At 48.7% G+C, this 22,565-nt stretch overlaps 1 protein-coding gene across 1 annotated transcript; it reads right to left on the bottom strand.

Annotated features, from left to right (window-relative positions):
• Positions 1–304: 304 nt before the first annotated feature.
• Positions 305–22,562, bottom strand: LOC311360676 (adenylate cyclase type 8-like; the record flags this gene model as incomplete). Its single annotated transcript, XM_084480790.1, has 10 exons — positions 305–481; positions 610–786; positions 1,410–1,513; positions 2,120–2,254; positions 10,734–11,237; positions 11,661–11,775; positions 12,266–12,358; positions 13,718–13,864; positions 17,907–18,065; positions 22,500–22,562. Coding segments are annotated over 10 exons (1,674 nt in total), but the record flags the coding sequence as incomplete, so codon positions are not given.
• Between the last annotated feature and the right edge of the window lie 3 nt (positions 22,563–22,565).

Raw genomic sequence — 22,565 nt, 5'->3', positions numbered from 1 at the left:
GGAACCACAACAAAAACATTCTCGCTTGTTATTTTCTGTGCATTTCCGCCTTCTTCTGCAACGTTGTGAGTGGTCAACAGTACGATCCTAGGATCGCATCGTTAAAATCCTAGCTTTGATAACGACAGGCTACCTGTTATAGTGCAACACAAGCTACCTGTTAAGGTGCTGATCATTGCTAACAAAAAAAAAAAAAGAACATTTTAGCCATTAACAAACTTACAACCTTGGGAAGGGAAGAACACATGAGTAACAACAAGGACAACACCGCGGTCAGACTGGACCATGTTCCGGTCTGTGCAGATTACACGGTGCGGTTCTTCGAGTTCAGGTGGTTGTCCACGATGGCAGGCACCAGGTGGTTGAGCACCCCGGACAGGTGGTCCTTCAGCAGGCGCACCAGCTCCTGCAGGGCCTCCAGGGCGTACAGGTTCACCTTACGGTTGGACTCCTGCAGGCGGTCTCTGAAGGCGTCAAACACCTGGGGGAGCGGGGAGAAACGGGGAACAGATGACCAAAAAGGGGACAGCAGGTAGTCTCACCAGGAAAGGGGATAAGGGCGAGTGAGAAGTAGAGGGCGTTTACGAGCGGTGGGGCTGTTTTACGGACCGGGAACAGGCTGTGGATGACCACGCTGGGGTTGTCCTGGCAGTCGGCCACCAGCTGATCGATGCCTTTGATGCGCTCCCTGAAGACCTCGGACTCCAGCAGAGCGCTGAGCTGCCTGATGTACTCGGCCTTGTCTCTATACTGTGACCCTGAGGTTTGGACTTGCTGTTGGGCTCCCTGTAGGGTATCACAAAATATTATGTCATTAAATTGCATACATACTTACTACATATATATATATATATATATATATATATATATATATATATATTTATAAAACGGGTGGCTTAAATCAAGCGATCTGATTGGTTCCCAACTGTTGTATAATGAGCGTATACACACAGCGATGGTGCCCATTCAGTTTACTGGCAGTTCAGTATCACTCCGCACCTAACTTGAACTGTTGTTTATTTATATATAAAAGCAATAGCATAGTTCACTGAAGCCTAAAAATATGTTGATTGATGGAGAGGGTGGAAATGTTGTAAAGCAATAGGCACACAGTGAGTGAACTCGATAGAAGGCTAAATTGCCGGCGAACCAAGCTACAGTCTCTAGCCTTCTCTCTGAAGGACGCTACAGTGTGTTGCATAGCAACCGCCGTACACTTTGCAGGCAGCCAGGAGGGACTACTTTTTTGTATTCGTTAAAAAAAATGCTTTTCCGACTTTTCTCGCTTTTTCAAAGTTGAGGGTGTCTATGACTTTCATTTCGCCATACTTACGTAACCGTTTTATAAAAGCAATAGATCACTTCAGTCAGTGATATACGGTCATTATACCACAGTTAAGGGGCGTTGCTCTCAGGCTCTGCTTGGGGAAACGGCGGCCTCCGTTCTTCTGCCGCTTCCCAGAGAGCCCGGCCTCTTCCCCCGCCGGGTGGGGGGAAGTGAAATTGAAGTACACTTGAATAAAACATTTTAATAGTGTATTACACAGGACTTGAACATTTGTGTACTTTTCATAAGTACACTAAATGACCACGTATTTGCAATTGAGTATCATTTTTCTAAGTACACTGTAATGCAACTTGAGATTAACTTTCTGTAAGCATACTTAAATACACTTCTACTTTGCTATTTACTATAGTTACGTACGATTTACAATACACTTTCAATAAAGTACACTTTTTGTAAGTACAATGCAATACCACTTTAAGTATTTCAGAATTAGTATACTTATTTTTAAGGACATTAAAGTTGAACCTAATGACATTTATTGTGAAGTACACTTTTGAAAAGTACATATGTTAAACAATTTAAGCACAAAAAGTAAAAGTATACGCGTAATAACTCTTGTTCTTAAACTATATTTGTAATCCACTAAAGTATAAGACTTCTTCACCTGGGGGGTTGTGGCCCGGTGAAGCCTCCTGGCTCGAGGCGGCACTCAGAGCCCGTGGAGGGAGCCGGTGTCAGGGTGGGCCGCCGTCAGCCAGGCTTCCTGGCCGTCAGCCTCCTCAGCCACAGCCCACCGGGGCAGCCTAACCCCGCGGTGGTGGTCAGGGCTACGTCCCGGGGGCTTGGCCTCCGTAGGGGGGCGGAGGACCATCCTCTCGTTGCTGCCAGCAGCTGGGGCGGCCAACCAGGGCAGCCTAGCCCCACGAGGGTAGCGGGGGTTACGGCCTGGTGGCTTGGCCTCAGTTACTTGCATCAGAAGTGGATAAAGACACAGAATAATTCGGCAAAAGTCACGGTTGAACACTGAAAAGTTGAACCAACCATGAGTGTGAGCACAGCGCATACCGAACCGTCAGCAGCTACTGTCTATAAGAGAGGGCGCTAATGCAGTCGTTTAAAGTGGAAATGAAGCAGTCAAATGAAACATGTCTATAGCACTAGTTAAATATTTAAATTGACCATAAATACAAATAAAGTCGGAAATATGACCCGTTATTCAGAATAAAGCACAAACAAGTTGCATTAATTATAATGTTTTCAGCCGGTGCGCCGCCATCTTTGTTTTCAGAACGTGATGACATCACGAGAATGGTTGGTACAACGTTCTACGTTGTTTACATATGTTGTTTACATATGTTGTTTACATAGTGGTCAGCTGTGAAAAGTACACCAGCAGCTGGGCTACCACGCTGCCTTACAGTTCGTTCATTTCATGATACAAGTAATTGTCGTGCCATTTGGGTGTGCACATGAATATGCGAACATAGTGCAACCGACGGTGTTTGCAAATGGATTATTTCCGTAAACAATGGATTATTTTGGCGATGGATTAGAAATTATCAAGAGCATGGAGCGAGCTAGTCTGCAAATAAGACCATCTTCAAACAGTGAGTGTACTCATTTCTCTGTTTTGCAACATGTGGACTACACACAGCAGAACAAAGCAAACACAAAAACGAGTATTATGGAGATTGCAATACACTTCGGTAACAGACGTCTCCAGGGCTGCCAACTTTTGGGTTTTGGCCGGAGTGAGATTCTGTAGAATCTTGTAATGCATACCTTATAGCAGGTCGGGATTGTTGGACGATCGGGATTGTTAACAGGGGGGGGGGGGATAATCGTGACACAGCATAATCTCGTTCCCTGGCCAGCGCGTTTCTGCGCTCTGTCTCTGCGCCCGGGTCCGATTTGACAGGTCTGTCCGTGTCTCCAGCACTATAGCCACTAAAATTAAAAATTGTTGGCACAGCATCTGGCTTCAGGCGATTGGTGGGATGGCGAACAAATCTCCCATCTTCAGCAAAAGCTCCCTCTTCGACGTAATCAGACTCTATAAAGTGGTCGCTCTCTGCCCTGGTCCCATTGGGGGGCTGAGGCGTTTCAATGCAGCTAACCGTCTTCGGAGCAGTTTAGGCTTGTTGACTGGAATAACATGAAAATGAACTAATTTACCGCTCTATAATATTCGTTTGAACAGCCAGGGGCAATACAAAATGACCCCCCCTGTTCTTTTTCGAAGATCTGCCACGTTGATTTGACAGTTAGCGAGCAAGCACAAACAAACTAACCATTCTGATGACTGCATTTTTAAACCATGGCCGCGCCCTAGTGACGAAAGTCGTTATCAACATGTCATTTTCCAGTGAAACTACTTGAATTTCAGGTTTAATGAAAATCCATGTATTTCCAAAAATGAAAAAGCAACCAAAAAATGGTCACAGTTCTCATTGCTTCATTTCCCCTTTAAATACCTCATTAAACCTCATTAAGTGCGATGGCTTGAGTACATGCAGCACCAACGTTTCACAAATGTACAGATCTGTATATTCATGTGGTATTACGGTTATGGTTTTCGACTTTACGGTAATGGTGACTGAAGGTTATGACGATTACCGCGAAATCGAGTTACAATTACAGACATCATTGTGAGCGGTATCGATCAGTTAGATGACTTTCTAAAATGACATTGAACTTTTCGAAGCGGTGGCACGATGCCAGGAGCACGGCTTTACCTTATCGAGCTAATGGGGTAGATTTATCTTTTACCCTTCGATAAATATTTATGTTATCCTTTGCCATCGACGCATTTATAATAGCATTGACATAAAATGGGACTACCTTATTACTTAGAGCTACAGTTCATGACTAACCGCTACTTGGCGTCGAAGGGCGAATGAAAACTTTGGAACTTGAGCAGATACTTGACTGACACAAGACATTATGACGAGACCAGTTTCCAGAACCTATCGTTGAACGCATTGTGATCGCACAGCAATTTGTGTGTGTGTGTGTGTGTGTGTGTGTGTGTGTGTGTGTGTGTGTGTGTTGGGCTATTTTATATTATCATAGAGTGTCAGCAATAAACATTTTCTTATTAAGTATGTTTACATGAAGTTAATATAAAGCTACAAATATGCTATAGCTTGCATGCTACTGATACTGAAAATTGCACCAGCTGCATAGGTGTGATCAGGTGAGGATTAAACCAACATTGCACATTAGTGAATCACACACATGAATGTATGTGCATATGAAAATTTCACAGTATAATATTCAACATTTCCACATTCAATAATCATAAAACATAAGATTGCCTAAACTTCTACAGTTGTACGCATTACAAGGTTCTGGTTTGGCAGCAGGTGGCAGTATAGGACCAAAAACCAAAACTTTCAAACAAGAAAGACACTTTCACATCAATTTGGGGGCCTGATTTGAACTCTTTAGTGCCACTCACAGGTCAAAGCTGAGCTTACTTTTGTGCTCAAAAGTCTGAAACATGGCCGATTATCTTTTTTCCTTATGGCTCTGTATTTGTTGTTTCTCCTTTGCTGAGAACAACGCAATAGTCATGCCAAAAAGAATCATTTGTATTTTCTTTTAGTCACTAGTCCAAGACAGATGCTTATTGTCCAATGGCCTATTGTTGGCTAGGTCTGTTGGTTTACGGCCTGATAACACATGCTCATTGAATCAGGGACAATGACCAAATAACATATTCAAGCACCAAAATAACTTTCCTATGCTTCAAATGAATAATTGACTTGAATTGTGGGTTGTACTTGTGGGTCATGCATTAGCCTACAATGAAAGGGAGGACCGCAAGCTACAAAGTCTGCAGGACAGCTTTCTTCAAGGTTGTGTTCTGACCTTGATTAAAACAATAATCACGTAATAATGTAGACTTACATAGATTCAAGTTAACTCTTTCACAAACTCCTTTCCTTGTTTTTATACAGTGTTTTTTATTTATATTTATTTGAGGTATGGTAAAGGAAATAATCCCTTGTTTTCGTTGGGTATGGTAACCCTGATCAGAGTACAGCTTATGTATTTTGTTTTATGGAGTGTGGGTTAGTGGTTGTTAGTGGGGGGAAAGGAAACATCGGTGTGATGTGGTGTTGGGGGTGTGGTGTTGGGGGTGTGGTGTTGGGGGTGTGGTGTTGGGGGTGTGGTGTTGGGGCTGTGGTGTTGGGGGTGTGGTGTTGGGGGTGTGGTGTTGGGGGTGTGGTGTTGGGGGTGTGGTGTTGGGGGTGTGGTGTTGGGGGTGTGGTGTTGGAGGTGTGGTGTTGGGGGTGTGGTGTTGGGGGTGTGGTGTTGGGGGTGTGGTGTTGGGGCTGTGGTGTTGGGGGTGTGGTGTTGGGGGTGTGGTGTTGGGGGTGTGGTGTTGGGGGTGTGGTGTTGGGGGTGTGGTGTTGGGGGTGTGGTGTTGGGGGTGTGGTGTTGGGGGTGTGGTGTTGGGGGTGTGGTTTTGGGGGTGTGGTGTTGGAGGTGTGGTGTTGGGGGTGTGGTGTTGGGGGTGTGGTGTTGGGGGTGTGGTGTTGGGGGTGTGGTGTTGGGGGTGTGGTGTTGGGGGTGTGGTGCTGGGGGTGTGGTGTTGGGGGTGTGGTGTTGGGGGTGTGGTGTTGGGGGTGTGGTGTTGGGGGTGTGGTGTTGAGTCACACTGATGAGACTCTGGGGCTGGGTGAGGCTACACACCTGTTGTGCATTGAGTCATCCATGTGCAGAGGTTACGCCAGCCATCACCACACACACTCAGGGAGATGTCCTACATGGCAGCATGGATCACTATCATGTCTCATTGTCTGCACACTCTACAATAAACCGGCTTTAAACATTAACACCTTGTGTCTGCATGTTATTACAATAACAGTTAAAGTGATGTTTGGAATGAAGTCACGCTGCGGGAACTATGGGATCTGGATATGTGTTTGGGTAGTGGGACCGCGTCAGTCATAAGACTAATCTAGTCTCTTGACCTCAGGGTTCAGAGGATAGCCTCGCATCATAGAGCCAGAGTCTAGCATCATGGAGATGATGTGTGGTGGTGGCGGTGGTGCCCTGGTCAGGTAGTGACTGTGGGGCGGTGCCCCCTCCAGTGCGTGGTGCGCTGGTGGTACGGTTCGCTACGGAGAAAAAGTGCAGCTGGAAAAAGGCGGTGAAGGTGGAAGTGATGAAGAGCAGCAGTCAGCAACACACCGAGGCTGGGATGTGATACGCTGAACACATCCGGGCCTCGGAGCGACGGGTGAATTCACAGAAAGCCTTTCTGTGAAGGGGGAGTGAAGCCCCTGATTCAGCTGGACCTCCACACCGGGACTTGTTCAGAAACACTGTTTGGGCTGAGAGCACTCAGCGGGGGGGGGGGGGTGGGTGTTATTGCCATGGTTACGACCCATGGCCACTCAGTGATGCTCTTTTCACCGTTGCTGAGTGTGAGCGTCATCATGAGCGATGATGGATATGAAACGCACCGCATGGAGGAGGTCCTCCTGGGTGAAGGTGGACTGGAAGGTGTGGATGTGTGTCAGTGTGTCTGAGGACCCTCCTACACCTGGGGACACTCTGTAGACAGAGTGCCAGCAGGCCGGTCCAGATACACTCTTATACACTGTTATACTACCGTTGTAATGGGCAACGTAATAACCATCACGACAATAAAGACTCCAGGACTTGTTGTTCAATCCAAGCATGCTGTCATCACCCCCTCCTCTCCTTGGGATTCCTCTGTATGTCACTCCGATATAAAAAGATCCTTCCCACTCTACCTCCCAGTAACAGCAGCCAGTCAGACCCTCTCTACACAACTCCTGGGGATAGGTGTCAAATCTCTCTGGGTGATCAGCGTCACCGTTCTGTTCTCCTCAGACAAAGAGAGTTGTCTGTTGGCTGCACTGTGTTTGGGTTCAGTGTGAGTTCACAGGCCTCTGACGGGAGACCAAGACATGATTAGCTGCTGAACCATTCATCCTCATCATCATCATTACCACACGCACACACACACACACACTGCATGCACACACACACACTGCATGCACACACACACACACACACACACACACACACACACCATTGCCACATCGGCGGGAAAACACGTTACGGACAAGGAATGCACTGCAGGAGGGAACATGAGAGCCCCAGCTCACCGCATACTAGGAGCCTGGGTGCTTAAAGCGTGGAACAAGCTGGATACAGAGCGGGTGAAAAACTCCTTCAAGGTGTACGTCTTTCTGACCAATCGCAGTTCAAGGCCCACCTGGGCTGTACCACTTGGGGAGGGGCCACTCATATACTCCCCTCTGCACACATCGACTTGGTTGTGACGTTGACGGTTTGTGAGTGAGAGGCTGCGGGCGCTCAAGCTGCCAGACGGCGCAGCAAAGAACTTTTCTAAACAGCAGTAATCAGCCCGGCGGCCCCGAAACGTTAACGGCCCATCTGGAATTCTCCCGACTCTCCCGATTACCACTCCGCCACTGGTCCATATGAACAGCCATGGCAACGATAGAGTTGGATTAAGTAACAAACTGAACTTGGTATACATTCACTGAGAGAAGATAACAAAAAATTATTTGACATTTATCGCTAGAAATGGTGTCCAGGTGCTTTTTAATGCCAAAGCCATATTATTATGTGGCATTTTCCACTGAGATTATAACGAGTGTGGTCCTTTTTGTTCAGGCAAACAGATCTCTTGACATACGGGCGGTTTTCAGGACCAGCCAGCGGTCATATGGGTCATTTTGGGATGTATGACGAACAAGCTGATCTGTAGGTTGGAGAACAGGCTGAAGAAACTCAAGGCCTTACGACTTCTGAGTTGGTGGTTTCTTGGAGGATTGGTGGATCCAGTCAGAGTTGGATCCTCGCCTGTTGAACTTGTCTTTGAGTCGACATTGACTGTGAAGGGGACATTGACAATGTTAACGTTACACACACACACACACACACACACACACGCACCTCGCTGCTTGGAAGAAGGAAGTTCTTCGGCGAGAGAAAAAAGGTTTCTCTCAATGACACCAACCGCCGAATTTTAGAGTAGCATGGCATAGTTTATTTTTTATTCTCTATATTTGACATAACATAAAGTTCCTGATAGTCATACACGGCAAGAACCGTGGAACAAGTTTCTCCTCCATTTCCTTGTTTCCGATGAGACGAGTCCGGCCCGCCCATATGAGGGACAGTAATATTAGCTCCTCCTACTTACTCCTTTCTGAATAATTAAGTCTTTTTGAATAATTAAACCTGGACCGTTGAATTCTGGCACTACATGCTTTATTGGCCCAAGTTAGAACAATAGAAACATGCTGTCGCTTAGAGAAAACGCCATGTGGACACGCCCGCTTACACTTAGTAACTAAAGTAAGCTACTTTCTTAAGCTCTTAAGCTACTTTCTTATCAGAAGTTATTTTTTTCTCCATCCCTTTGTATTTGATTTAGTTGACAGTGATAACAGTGACTTATTCGTTGTTGAAGTGCATACGTACAATCAGCAGGCAGACTCTTGCTTGTCCTCCGTCGTAGGAGTTGGTCCACGTGAGGAGGACCTCCTCAGGGTCTGGTCCCTCTGGGACAGTAGACCCTGAACCTCTGGTCTCGTGGTGGTAGAGGAGAGCCATTCAGCCGCTGAGCAAACCTTTACTTAATCAAGCGTGGTCGTACGGTCAGAACCAGACAGCAGCTTTGGGTCCGCTGATAATGATTCTATTATCACTCTCCTAACAACACCAATGTAGCCATGTGGTTTCTGAGAGCAGAAACTAAGTAATTAATATAACCAACAAACTGATTTTCAAGCAGAAATAGCCAGCATAAGCATTCTTGTAACTTAAAAGTAGGCTACTTACATGGTGCAGAACGCAAACAACCACGAGGCATTCATGAGCAGCAAAGAGCAGGGCGTTGATTGACCACTATAGGGTCATTATACGATGACACCGCCCCCCTCGGTTTTTAACGATGACACCGGATTTTTAAGATTGAGCTCCCCACTTTAAGTCGACAACACCTCCCACTTGAAAGAGGGACGCTTCCAACTTCAATGAAGGATGATTCCTACATTGAAATCTGCGAGAGATCTATGAGATCTCGCTCCGAGCTATACTTCAAACTTAACCATAGCATTGTTTTATATTGTTATTTCAGTCACCAAAAAGCAGCTTGTTCATTCGTTGACCACAAATGACAAACCTAACCCAGTAGTTGTGTTGTCTAAACCTAACCCAGTAGTTGTGTTGTCTAAACCTAACCCAGTAGTTGTTCTGTTCATAATCCAATGAGACATATTACCAAGTTAAATATGAAGGATTTTGCACTGCAGCTCATAGGAGCCCCCTCCTTCCTCCCTCCTCTCCCTTCCCCTCCTCCTTTCTCCTCCCTCCCTCCTCTCTCCTCCCTCCCCCCTCCCTGCATGTGTAGAAAACTCCTAGACCTAGTCAGTTTAGCTTCTTACTAGCCAAAAACATGATATTGCAAACACCTGTTCATGGCTAAAAACACACTCTCCCACCACTTGTCTACACAGTGTTTCATGAAGTCAAACAGGTCCACTCTTCAGTAAACCTGGACTGTGTATTTTCGGCGCTTCGACAACAGAGACCAAACACGCAGTGGTTTTATAAAAAATTAGACCCCTTTATTGTGTTCTCAGATATAAAAGAAATACAAAAGAAGAAGAAAAACATTGACACGGGGCGCCGAGGTCTGGGTGAGGGGGCGGGGCAGGGGCAGGGAGGGTGGGGATTGGTTCGGTTAGCCATAGTGACATAAAAAGGGGGTGGGGACACAGAGCAGGAAGTGGGGCGGGGTTAGGGATATCGGACATCGTTCAGCACAAGAACGTTGAATCTCCTCCTCCTCCTCCTCCTCCCCCGAACAATAACACCCCCTCCCATCTCCCCATTACCCAAGGTCCACTCCCTCAAAGAACGCTCATTATTGTCAGTGGGTTCGGTGCCGTGCTCCTCCCACCTTCTCCTCTTCATGTCTGACCTCCACCCTGCGCCTCCCCCACCTTCTCCTCTCCCACCACCTCCCACAAGGTGCTCCTACTTTAAGGAAAGCTCTTATTGGTGGGTACGCAATATTGCTCCTCCCACCTCCTCCTGCATCAGAAAAGCTCAGTCTTTTCGGCAGGCATGACATAGTGCTCCCCTTAGCCCCTCCTCCAGGCTCACCTCCCCCCCCCCCACACCTCCCCAGGAAAGCTCCGTCTTATTAGTGGGCTCAGCGTATCGCCACCTCCCACCTCCTCCCACCTCCTCCTCCCACCTCCTCCCGATTGGCTCCTCCTGCTTCAGGAAAGCTCCGTCTTGTCTGCGGGCTCGGCGTGGTGCCCGCTGCCCCCGCCTCCTCCTCCTCCTCCTCCTCCTCCTCCTCCAGCACCTCCTCCTCCTCCGCCACCGCCACCACCGCCACCTCCACCACCACCTCCACCTCCACCACCTCCTCCTCCTCCTCCTCCCCCTGCCACCCCGCCGCCCCCGCCTGAGTCGGAGGCGGCGGGCGCCAGCAGCGTGCGGCGGTTGTAGTGGTGGTGGCCCTTCATCATGCCAGAGTTGTTGTTGTCGTTCAGGATCTGCTTCTGCTTCTGCCGGTTGAGCGACTGCACCAGGCCCAGCACCACGGCCGCCAGCGAGTACTGGCCCGCCGCCCTGCGGGGCTGCAGCACCAGCGGGTTGGGCTGCACGCGGCCCGACAGGAAGTGCGTGCGGATCTTGCCCTCCTGCTCGCTGATGCCCTTGACGTAGACCTCGCCGCGGTACTCGAAGGCAAAGCCGCGCTCCTTGAGGATGAGGAAGGTGTCGTCGGGCACCTGGATCTTGCCGCTGACGCCCGTGCTGTCCATGCGGCTCGACAGGTTCACCGTCTTGCCCCAGATGTCGTACTGCGGCTTCTTGGCGCCGATCACCCCGGCGACCACCGAGCCGTGGGCTATGCCTGTGGGGTGGGGGGGAGGGAGGGGGGGGGAGGGGGTCAGAGGTCAGGGGGTCGGGGGGTTGGGAGGGAGGGAGCAGAGGTCAGGTTAGGCTGACCTTGGAAGAAAAAAACGTTGTTTTTTTTTATTTGATTTTCTTGACATCTATAGATATTTTTTGAAATCTTTTACATTTTTTAACTTCCATGGAAACACTTCAACCTCCTCTGAGACAGAACGGTTGTGGGGGGTGTGTCGTGGTGAGTATACGTTTCTGATTGGACTAGGTTGGTGACGTCTGAAGTGATCTCACTGGACACCAATTGGAACCGACCAGAAGCATCAGCGGTAACCATAGCGACGAACGAAAACAACAATGGGGAGCCGCACCAATGCAGAGCCTTGGCTCTCTCCGGGAGATCTCTAAAGGGATTCTGGGTACTCACCGATTCTCAGCTCAAAGTTGTTGAAGGAGTGTTTGTTGATCTCCTGGATGCTCTCGTTCAAGGCCGTCGCAAAGTCAGCCAACGCACACAGATGACCCCACTTATCTTCACATTGCTGGGGGAGAGAGAGAGAGAGAGAGAGAGAGAGAGAGAGAGAGAGAGAGAGAGAGAGAGAGAGAGAGAGATACAGAGCGAGATACAGAGAAACAAAGAGAGAGAGAGAGAGAGACAGGGGGGGGGGGGGGGGGGGGGGTAAGAGATAGGAAGAGAGAGAGAGCGGGAAATAGTTTATAAGGCTAAAAGATAATAAAAATAGTTTTGGCTGACATTTATTCCATACAGTAAAAGAAAAAGTAAATAACCTAATGGTTTATTAACAACAGAGAACTGCAGTCAAGCTAAATAATAAAACGTGGTCCGGCGTCTCCGTCTAAATGTTTACATTCAGCCCTCATGGGCGACCAAAGACAGTTTGTATCGGTTCGCTTTGCAGCATTTAGAGGAAGTAGTTTAAGAAAAAGGGAAGGAGGGTAAAACAAGCCATCCTGGGCTAACCCCGCCCCTTTCAGCTGAGTCGGCGAATAGAATGAGCGCCCCTGTCTCACCTGCTTCTCGGGGGACAGCCCGGAGACGGCCATGTAGGTGCTGCCGATGGTCTTGATCTTCTCGATGTCCTGGAAGCGCTCGTCTCCCAGCAGCTACAGGGGCCCCCAGAGGACAAAACCCAGGTGAGTTAACGGCCCCTACCTCACCACCAGGTGAGAGGTGAGTTAACGGCCCCTACCTCACCACCAGGTGAGAGGTGAGTTAACGGCCCCTACCTCACCACCAGGTGAGAGGTGAGTTAACGGGCCCCTACCTCACCACCAGGTGAGAGGTGAGTTAACGGCCCCTACCTCACCACCAGGTGAGAGGTGAGTTAACGGGCCCCTACCTCACCACCAGGTGAGAGGTGAGTTAACGGCCCCTACCTCACCAGTAGGTGTGAGGGAAGGGGGAGGGGTGTGGAGTAGCAGGAAGCTCAGCTGGTGTGTGACATACACAACCACACATACACACACACTGCTGGAGGCGTGAGTCCGTCGGGTCATCTTGTCTCCGATGTGTGAAACTGTGATTCCAGTTGACATGACAGGTGACATATTTCCTCTACTTTTGATTAATGAGGCGATGATAGGACTAAAGTTGGGCTTTCATTGACACGAATAACTTACTATATATTACACACGCCCTTGACGAGCGAATCAGTGAAGCCCAGAAGCAAGGATGGTAAACGCAGACAATGGCGACACACTCTGTCAACGCATTGTTTGCCGTCGTTTTGATAGTTCATATTGAATTCTTTGACCAACGAAATCGAGGAACAATTCATCAGCATGGTGGAGGATAGACCGTCGCTGTTCGTGGTCACTGAGAGAGGTCCTGGTATTTCCGGTATTTTCGTTCTTTTTTGGACCACAATACAGATTAGCGCCGCCTGCTGTTTTGGAGACATTACATCTCGCGCAAGCGCAGAACGTACGGCGTCGTCAGTAGTCGGTGTGTATTTCACACTTTTTTGACCGAGTCGGTTAGATTAATAGCCCGACTCTCCGACATTTTCTGACGACGATCGGGCGGTCGTCTTGGTGTGTGGACGCCTACAGACCTCTGAAGAATAAGTCCCGCCTCCGAGGCTCCCGGTTCCCTCGGTCAAATGTCGATGGGAAACACCACAGGGTTTTTGAATGATCGTACATAACAAACTCTGTAGGTGGCGAAGAAGTAAAAGCTGCGTCACGTTTTGAACTACACACTTTTCCCATCTAGTTTTGACTGGCTTTTTGGCTTGTCGGTGCCGTTAAAGTAGTAAACGATTATAAATGCTACTTTAACGGCACCGTCAACGCCATGTCAACCCCCCACAGACATTTGACCGAGGGAACCGGAGCCTCGGAGGCGGGGCTTATTCTTCAGAGGTCTATTTGATCCTGAAACGTGTCTCCCCCGTAAAAAATCGAACATTGAACAAACATTGAACAACATAAAAGCGTTTTTCAAAGCGGCGCGTGCCTCACCTCGTCGAAATCGGCAATGATCTCGTTGAGCAGGCGGAGACACTCCACGCCCTGGTTGTTCATCTCCGTCTGGGAGTAGAAGTCGGCGAAGCCCGGGATGGAGGCGAACATGACGCCCACCGAGTCGTACGACTGCGAGTACAACTCCTGCAGAGCGGAGGGAGAGAGGGATTGCTCAAGGGCTCAACAAAGAGAGACAAGCCTTTGACTGCTCTGTGTTTTTCTGTTTTCATTTCTGGACTTCTTGTTGATTTTCCTTTATTTTGTTGAAAGCTGATTAATAAAAGTCGAAATGAAAAATTTTAGTTTTCATTTCAAGATTTTAGTCCAGAGCTTTAGTTCTGTGATGGGACTGTTATTTAAAAAGAGGGTCAGACCCTTAGCTTTTTTTTTCTCAGTAGGCCTTGTCATCAACAGGCTACTAGTCCTCATGGCTCTGACCGCATGTGCCTAAACGCCTATAACGTTATTCTGCTGCATTACATAAAACCAAACACTAGGGGGCGGTGTGGGCACGCCGCAACACATGCCGTCCGGCAGACCTGACCTGCAATTAGCGCCCACACAAATCCCAGCTAATAACTGATGATTTATTGAGCAGACATGATCAGTGGGGTCGTCATGAATCATGGATATTGCCAACGTGAGATGGTTTCTATTTTAGATTGATGTTAATCTCGCTTTACGACGTTAACATTTACAGTCCATCAAACTCCTCCTATCCATCCCAGGAAGAGAGAGAGACACTTGTCTCTTATGGTGTTTAACGGGCTGCCCTGCTCATTTTAAAAGCGGTCCGTGAGGCTGAAAGAACAACCTTAGACTCGATTCTTGTTTTTAAACCGTCTGCTGCACCACCGCGCCACCACCGCTAGGGGGCAGTGTTGTGGCAGAGGATCAATCAAGGGGAGGACGTGCCGCCGCATCCTAATCCCTGATGGAGGCGTGGGGGTCGCGGCGGGGTCAGGGTCGAACTCATTTGTAATCTGTTTTAATAACGGAACGGCAAATGTCGTGTCAAGTTCACGCTTGGTGGCGAATAATTGGTGCGTATATACTGTTCATATATATCATATCATCATACATTGTGTTGACAGTTAAGGGGAGCTTGACTTGAAGTCAGCACTGAGAGAGCATGAGTCATATATTATCCATATGGGCACATGTTACTGCGGTTATTATGTATGTAAGCTCTACTCTGAGCTGATTGTGTATTCAAGTCGTGTCTGACTGTGGATTAGGAGAGTCTTCTAGACTGTGTTCGGATTATTTATTATCAATTAATTAGACACATATTAACGACATGCATCGGGTCTGGATGTGAATACCATCAACACACGAAGGGGATGTTTAGTAAACGGGGAAGTCCTTCAGAAATGAGCCTCAATGTGAGGCAGTGGCTACTGGCAGGATGGTCTAGTGGGTGTCTGACTCCCGGACAGAAGGTTCTGGGTTTGAACCCCAAAGTCCACACTGTAGGAGAACTCTAGGTCCCTTTTCCAGCTTCTTGAAGGCGTGTATCTCAAGTAAAAATGTTTTTCGCTGTATGTGTCATTTTGGATGAAAGCATCTTTTAGTATTCTTAAAATAACAATAAGTGAGATATGGTAGGAGTAGTGGAGTAGTACAGAGTAGTTTGAGTGGTTTGTGCCGAACACTGCTAAAAGACTTTAATAATTAATCAACCGACTGCACGTTATGAACCCTAACTTATGCTCACACACACTCACGTGCACGCTCACACTCACGTGCACATGTGTGAGGCATGGTGTGTGTTTGTAGTGGGGTGTGTGACATGTCGTCTATGCAGGGTGTGTGTGTGTGTGTGTGTATCTTTGTGTGTGTGTGGCAAGGTGTATATGCATGGCGGGTGTGTGTTTGCGTGTGTGTGTGTGTGTGCAAGTGTTCATTTTGCGCCCGGTGAAGCAGAGCACCGATTGGTCGAAGGTGTCATCGTTAAGGTGGAACGTTTCAGAGCTAATTAGCTTGTTAATTATTTAGCACACAACACTTCATTCATTATTCATGTCCACCAATCAGGAGCAGCGAGCGCCTGAACGATTCCATCTCTGGCCGGGATGTGGCGGTTTATAAAACAGTCCCTTTGCGAAGTAAAGATTCAAATCAAGTGAAGAGTAGAGCAGTCCAGTCTGATGGCGGGGGTCCGTCTCCCCCGGGGACAGACCAGCGCTGTGTGAGACTCCTCTGAGTCACCGTCTGCTCGGGGCTGCAGAGAGCTCTCTGGACGCCCGGCCCACCGCCTCCCTCCCAGTGGGGCCCAGTCCCTCTCTGGACGCCCGGCCCACCGCCTCCCTCCCAGTGGGGCCCAGTCCCTCTCTGACGGGGGGGGGCAGTGCCTCTCTGGTGGGAGGCGGGGGGGGGGGCAGTGCCTCTCTGGTGGGAGGCGGGGGGGGGGGGGGGGGCAGTGCCTCTCTGGTGGGAGACACTGGGGGGGGGGGGGGGGGGGGGCTAGCAGCCTGGACGTGGCTCAAAGGTAAACAGACTGATTGCATTTAAGCCCAATTTACACCAGAGCCGTTTTAGACGCGTCTTTTAGTCGGCCGTCAGACGTCCGACTTCAGCTAGAGATAGAATTCATTCAAACTAGTGCACTGATTTACACCGGCAGCGTTCGACGCCCGTCTCACGGCCGACCAAAGCGTCACTTTACGCTTCAATTCCATTTTCAGGCGTTTCTGAAGCGAAAAATAAACGGCGGCGGTGTGAGTTGATACGCCTACGCTACGCTCACGTCGCTCTCTCTCTCGCCTGCGTTGTCAATTCCCCGTTACACAGCGCTGCTCTAACCAGTGGCCACTCAAAGCCCTTCATAATGCTGCCTCCCATTCACCCATTCATGCACACATTCACACACCGACGGCGGTGTCAGCCACGCAGGGCGACACACAGGCTCGTCAGGAGCAGTCAGGGTGAGGTGTCTTGCTCATTGACACCTCGAGGACCCGGGGATCGAACTAGCAACCTTTCAGTTAGCAGCCACATGCCATTAAGGATAACACATTTTTCGGACGGAAAAAGTGCAGATTTTTTTGCGTAATTCTTATGATAAATGATTGCTGGCCATTAACTTATACAGATTCATATGGATATTATATTAACCTACTGGGGATAAAGTCACTTTCTTTTTTTCTTTCATTTCAGGTGTCCTGTCGTCGTGAGTATCTGTGGATGCTTCTACGACGTGTGAAATGTATATTTAATAATAATTTAATATTACCCCTTTTAATATTAGAATTGAGAACGCTTTTGTTTTGAAAAGCCAGGAGGGTTTTCGAAACCACCTAAATAAATATTAGAATTACTAACGCCTTTGTTCTCAATAAACCCCCCCAAAAAATGCAATAAAAACGGTCACACCACAGACCGACTGCTTATAGATTCAGTTATTGGGTCACACTGCAGCCCCCTCGCTCTGGCAGGTATTGCTTTGTATTAAAGATCCAGAGATCCACTTAGGCTAGAGCTGGGAAAGCAGTGCATCATGGGAAAAATCTGGTGAGAAATGAGCCTCAAAGTGAGGCAGTGGCTACTGGCAGGATGGTCTAGTGGGTGTCTGACTCCCGGACAGAAGGTTCTGGGTTTGAACCCCAAAGTCCACACTGTAGGAGAACTCTAGGTCCCTTTTCCGGCTTCTTGGAGGCGTGTATCTCAAGTAAAAATGTTTTTCGCTGTATGTGTCATTTTGGATGAAAGCATCTCTTAGAATTGTTAAAATAACAATAAGTGAGATATGGTAGGAGTAGTGGAGTAGTATATATATATATATATATATATATATAGTAGTGGAGTAGTATAGAGTAGTCTGAGTAGTGGAGTAGTATAGAGTAGTCTGAGTGGTGCCCAACACTGCATGAGATGATAGGTGCAGGGTAAGGTTTAGGTTTAGGTCCAAGTCCAGGTCTAGGTCCAGGTCCAGGTCCAGGTCCAGGTCTAGGGCCAGGTCTAGGGTCCAGGTCCAGGTCCAGGTCCAGGTCTAGGGTCCAGGTCCAGGTCCAGGTCCAGGTCTAGGGTCCAGGTCCAGGTCTAGGGTCCAGGTCCAGGTCCAGGTCTAGGGTCAGGTCCAGGTCTAGGGTCCAGGTCCAGGTCCAGGTCTAGGGTCAGGTCCAGGTCCAGGTCCAGGTCCAGGGTCGGGTCGGGGGTTAGCGGGGTCGTGGCGGGGAGCTCTGACCTCGTTGTCGCGGTCCTTCTCCAGGAAGTGGCGTGCCACGTGGCTGGGCAGGATGTTGCGCAGCATGTTCTCGTTGTGCTCGCGCAGCTCCTTCATCTCGTTGATCTCCTCCTTGGCCTGCACCCGCCACAGGAAGTCCAGCCGCGCCGTGTACTCCAGCTGTCACCACGGAAACAAGCGGGGGGGGGGGGGGAGAGAAAGCGTCAGTGAGAGAGCGAGGAAGTGAGGTCATCGCGAGAGTGCGCCATTTGGATGGAAGAGAAAAACGTGTTGGACCGCGCTGGAGCCGTTGTGAACCTGGAGGAACCAGGTCCATAACATCCCCCCTAGTGGAACCAGGTCCATAACATCCCCCCTAGTGGGACCAGGTCCATAACATCTCCCCTAGTGGGACCAGGTCCATAACATCCCCCCTAGTGGAACCAGGTCCATAACATCCCCCCTAGTGGGACCAGGTCCATAACATCTCCCCTAGTGGAACCAGGTCCATAACATCTCCCCTAGTGGGACCAGGTCCATAACATCTCCCCTAGTGGGACCAGCTTCGTCCGTAGTAAACCCATTGCAGAGTTTGAGTTGGTATATTAGGAACAATACACATTGACGACAAATAGAACCAGGCCTTTATTCATTAAGTAGTCATTTGAGTGGCTCAGAGGAGGACTCGTATAGAAAACCCTTTTATTGATTGGAATGATCTTGAAATCCGGCCTTTATTTCAGAATAATCACTTGAACTGGAAAAAGGAAATAAGTATTTCACTTCTTTTGTCTCCCGGAAAGTACGGCGCAATCGTATTAAACTCCAACCAAAACACTGACTCAATTATAGGAGAGAGAGAGAGAGAGAGAGAGAGAGAGAGAGAGAGAGAGAGAGAGAGAGAGAGAGAGAGAGAGGAGAATGGAGAGAGAGAGGGGATTGAGAGAGGGAGAGAGAGAGAGAGCAGGAGATAAAGAAAGAGAGAAATATGGCTAAAGATTGAGGTGAGAGAGAGGGAGAGAGAGAGAGAGGAGAATGGAGAGAGGGGAGAGAGAGGTAGAGAGAGAGAGAGAAAGATGGATAAAGATTGTGTGTGTGTGAGAGAGAGAGAGAGAGAAAGATGGACAAAGATTGTGTGTGAGAGAGAGAGAGAGAGAGAGAGAGAGAGAGAGAGAGAGAGAGAAAGATGGATAAAGATTGTGTGTGTGTGAGAGAGAGAGAGAGAGAAAGATGGACAAAGATTGTGTGTGTGAGAGAGAGAGAGAGAAAGACAGAGAGAGCAGAATTGAGAGAGAGAGAGACTGAGAGAGGGAAAGAGAGAAAGATGGATAAAGATTGAGGAGAGAGAGAGAAAGAGAAAAGACGGAGAGAGAGAGAGAGAATGTCACCACCTAATAGCAAAACAAAAGAATTCTAATTCGGCCGCAAATTGCCTTTCTGTTCTCCCCCTCGCACTAATGCGGAGCCGTTCCACTACATGAGGGCTCAACGAAAGGGAAAGGGCTGCGATCAGTCCGGGAAGAAAAACAAAAGTTCATCTTCAGCGGCAAAATTAATTTCCTGGCCGTTAGCGTCCGATACGAGCGGCGGCGCGGCTAAATCTGGCTATCAATTAGCATTAGCCCGCTAACCGTATGAGTAAACACCGATCCCGCCGCCTCAGCGGAGGACTGGGGAGCGGCGGAGGCGACGCCCGCGGGGGGGGGGGGGGGGTTCTGGGCTAATGGGGCCGGTACTGGGCCCCGAGGTCGTTAGTGCAACGCCTCTACGCTAATACAGGCAAGCAACGGCCCCAAATGAAGCGTTCATTAGCGGCACCGGGGCTTCACCTTCACCAGGTGTGTGCTTTGGGCTCAGTTGAAGAGCTTCACGGCGTCTCCCCACATAACATACTAACATACAAAGATCATAACATACAAACAACAAACATACAAAGAACATAACATACAAACATACAAAGAACATAACATACTAACAACAAATATACAAAGAACATAACATACAAAGAACATAACATACTAACATACAAAGATCATAACATACTAACATACAAAGATCATAACATACAAACAACAAACATACAAAGAACGTAACATACAAACATACAAAGAACATAACATACAAAGAACATAACATACAAACATACAAAGAACATAACATACAAACAACAAACATACAAAGAACATAACATACAAAGAACATAACATACAAACATACAAAGATCATAACATACAAAGAACATAACATACAAACATACAAAGATCATAACATACAAAGAACATAACATACAAAGAACATAACATACAAACATACAAAGATCATAACATACAAAGAACATAACATACAAACATACAAAGAACATAACATACAAACATACAAAGAACATAACATACAAAGATCATAACATACAAACATACAAAGATCATAACATACAAACATACAAAGAACATAACATACAAAGAACATGGAGGATGTTCTCTGAGGATGTGTGTAGTGTGTTAGCGGGCTCTGTGACGGCTGTGACCTCGGCGTACTTTCAGAACGTGTGGTGTACTTTGATTCTTATTTCTGATAAGAATCAAACAGTCTTCATTTAGCTGGCTAAAATAGACGTTTATGCGATTCATAAACATAGCCTCGTGGGCTAGCGTCGTCGTACAAGGCTATCGGGACACGCAGAAGTACGCTAGCACATTCACAAAGAGACGAGGCTGTAGAAGGCCGAGCGACTTTGCGGTATTACATCAATGATTAGAAAAGCAGCCAGCGTAACCCTGACTTTCTTTTAGGCAGGCCGACACTTTTGTCCATAAAACAAGCGGTCGAACGTCCTTCACTCGAAGCGGTGTTTAGAACCCGCTAATTACCGACACTCGTCAGTTGGTCTTTGTGTAGCGCCGCGGCCGTCAAGCGGAACCGCCGTTGCCCTGACTAAAGATTGGCGAGTTGCCATGGCGAGGAGCGGTTTTTGAGCGACGCCCTTGATGGGGTTCTCCTCGGCGAGGGATTTTGATCGCTTTGACGGTGACTTTTCCTCTGTTTTGTGCGTCTGTTTCAGTCAAAGCAGGGAATGTTCTTGAGCGTGACTGTTCTCGAGCAGTGAGCTGTTCTTCTAGAGCTGCTGTCGCGGCAGCTCTAGAAGAACAGCTCTAGAGCATTCACTGCTTTGACTGAAAGAGAAGATGTAAGGATTTGTCACCGACACATAGGGGATGAAGAGGGGAACAGAGAGCCACTGCTTACAGGTGTGTTAGAAAATACAAACAGGCACAGTATCATAATAAATGAAGCAACTATATTTACAGAAGAAAGAGAGGTTTTTTTTCATTTTACATTACTTTGTAAAACTCGCTTTCTTTCTCCGGTTGTTTAATCTTTGGCTTGTGGGTTTGCCCGCTATTATACAGTTCTCTTTTACAGGAGCCTGGTGTGTGGTCTTAGCGTTTCCTGACACTGTTAAGCTCTGTGTGTTCGAAAGGGGGTTACAGAAATAAACCTGCCTTCATACAACCCTCTCTCTCTGCCTCCCTCTACCACCCCTCTCTCCATCCCTCCCTCTCTCTCTCTCTCTCCCTCTACCACCCCTCTCTCCATCCCTCCCTCTCTCTCTCCTCCCTCCCTCTCTCCATCCCTCCCTCCCATCCCCTCCCTCTCTCTCTCCTCCCTCCTCTCCAGCCCTCGCTCATCCCTCCATCCTGTCTCAGCAGCAGTTTTAGAACGAGTCTGAGATACAGTTCAAACGGCCTTGCACCACCCCCCCCCCCCCCCCCGCCCGCTCTTTGTCTCGTTGCTGCGACAACAAGTAGGTTAGCAACGATCCAAGAGAATCCCCCCTGTACAAAGGACACGCAATTAACGCCACGCCGCCCACCGCCCCCCACCCCCCCCCCCCCCCCAACGCGGGCTGGGGGTCCGGGTCCCAGCATCAAAGGTTGCCACGGCGACTGAGGGCATGAAAGGCCACCGTCCGGACGCTAGTCAGCTAGCATCGGGGCGGTTCAAGCATGAAGTCTGCAGGACGGGGATGAGGAGGGGGGGGTGAGGTGGTTTGGGTGGGGTTATGGTGTGGTTGTGGGTGGAGTTGTGGTTGTGGGTGGGGTTGTCGGTGGGTTGTGGGTGGGGTTGTGGGTTGTGGGTGGGGTTGTGGGTAAGGGGACGGGGTTGTGGTTGTGGGTGGGGTTGTGGGTTGTGCATGGGGTTGTGGGTGGGGTTGTGGTTGTGGGTGGGGTTGTGGTTGTGGTTGTGGACGGGGTGTGGGTGGGGTTGTGGTGGGGTTGTGGTTGTGGGTGGGGTTGTGACGGGGTTGTGGGTGGGGTTGTGGTTGTGGGTGGGTTGTGGTTGTGGGTGGGGTTGTGGTTGTGGTGGGGTTGTGATTGTGGGGTGGGGTTGTGGTTGTGGGTGGGGTTGTGGTTGTGGTTGTGGTTGTGGGTGGGGTTGTGGTTGTGGGTGGGGTTGTGGTTGTGGGTGGGGTTGTGGTTGTGGGTGGGGTTGTGGGTGGGGTTGTGGTTGTGGGTGGGGTTGTGGGTTGTGGGTGGGGTTGTGGTAGTGGGTGGGGTTGTGGTTGTGGGTGGGGTTGTGGGTTGTGGGGTGGGGTTGTGGGTGCGTTGCTCTGACCTGCTGTCCGTGGTAGAAGACGGCCAGCAGGAACATGGCCATCAGCAGAAGAGACGTCTCTTTGGT

The sequence above is a fragment of the Micromesistius poutassou genome (genome assembly GCF_964030765.1).
Source record: "Micromesistius poutassou genome assembly, chromosome: 16".
Classification (NCBI taxonomy): domain Eukaryota; kingdom Metazoa; phylum Chordata; class Actinopteri; order Gadiformes; family Gadidae; genus Micromesistius; species Micromesistius poutassou.
The sequence above is the reverse complement of the archived record's forward strand: the minus strand, read 5'-3'. Positions and strand labels throughout refer to the sequence as shown.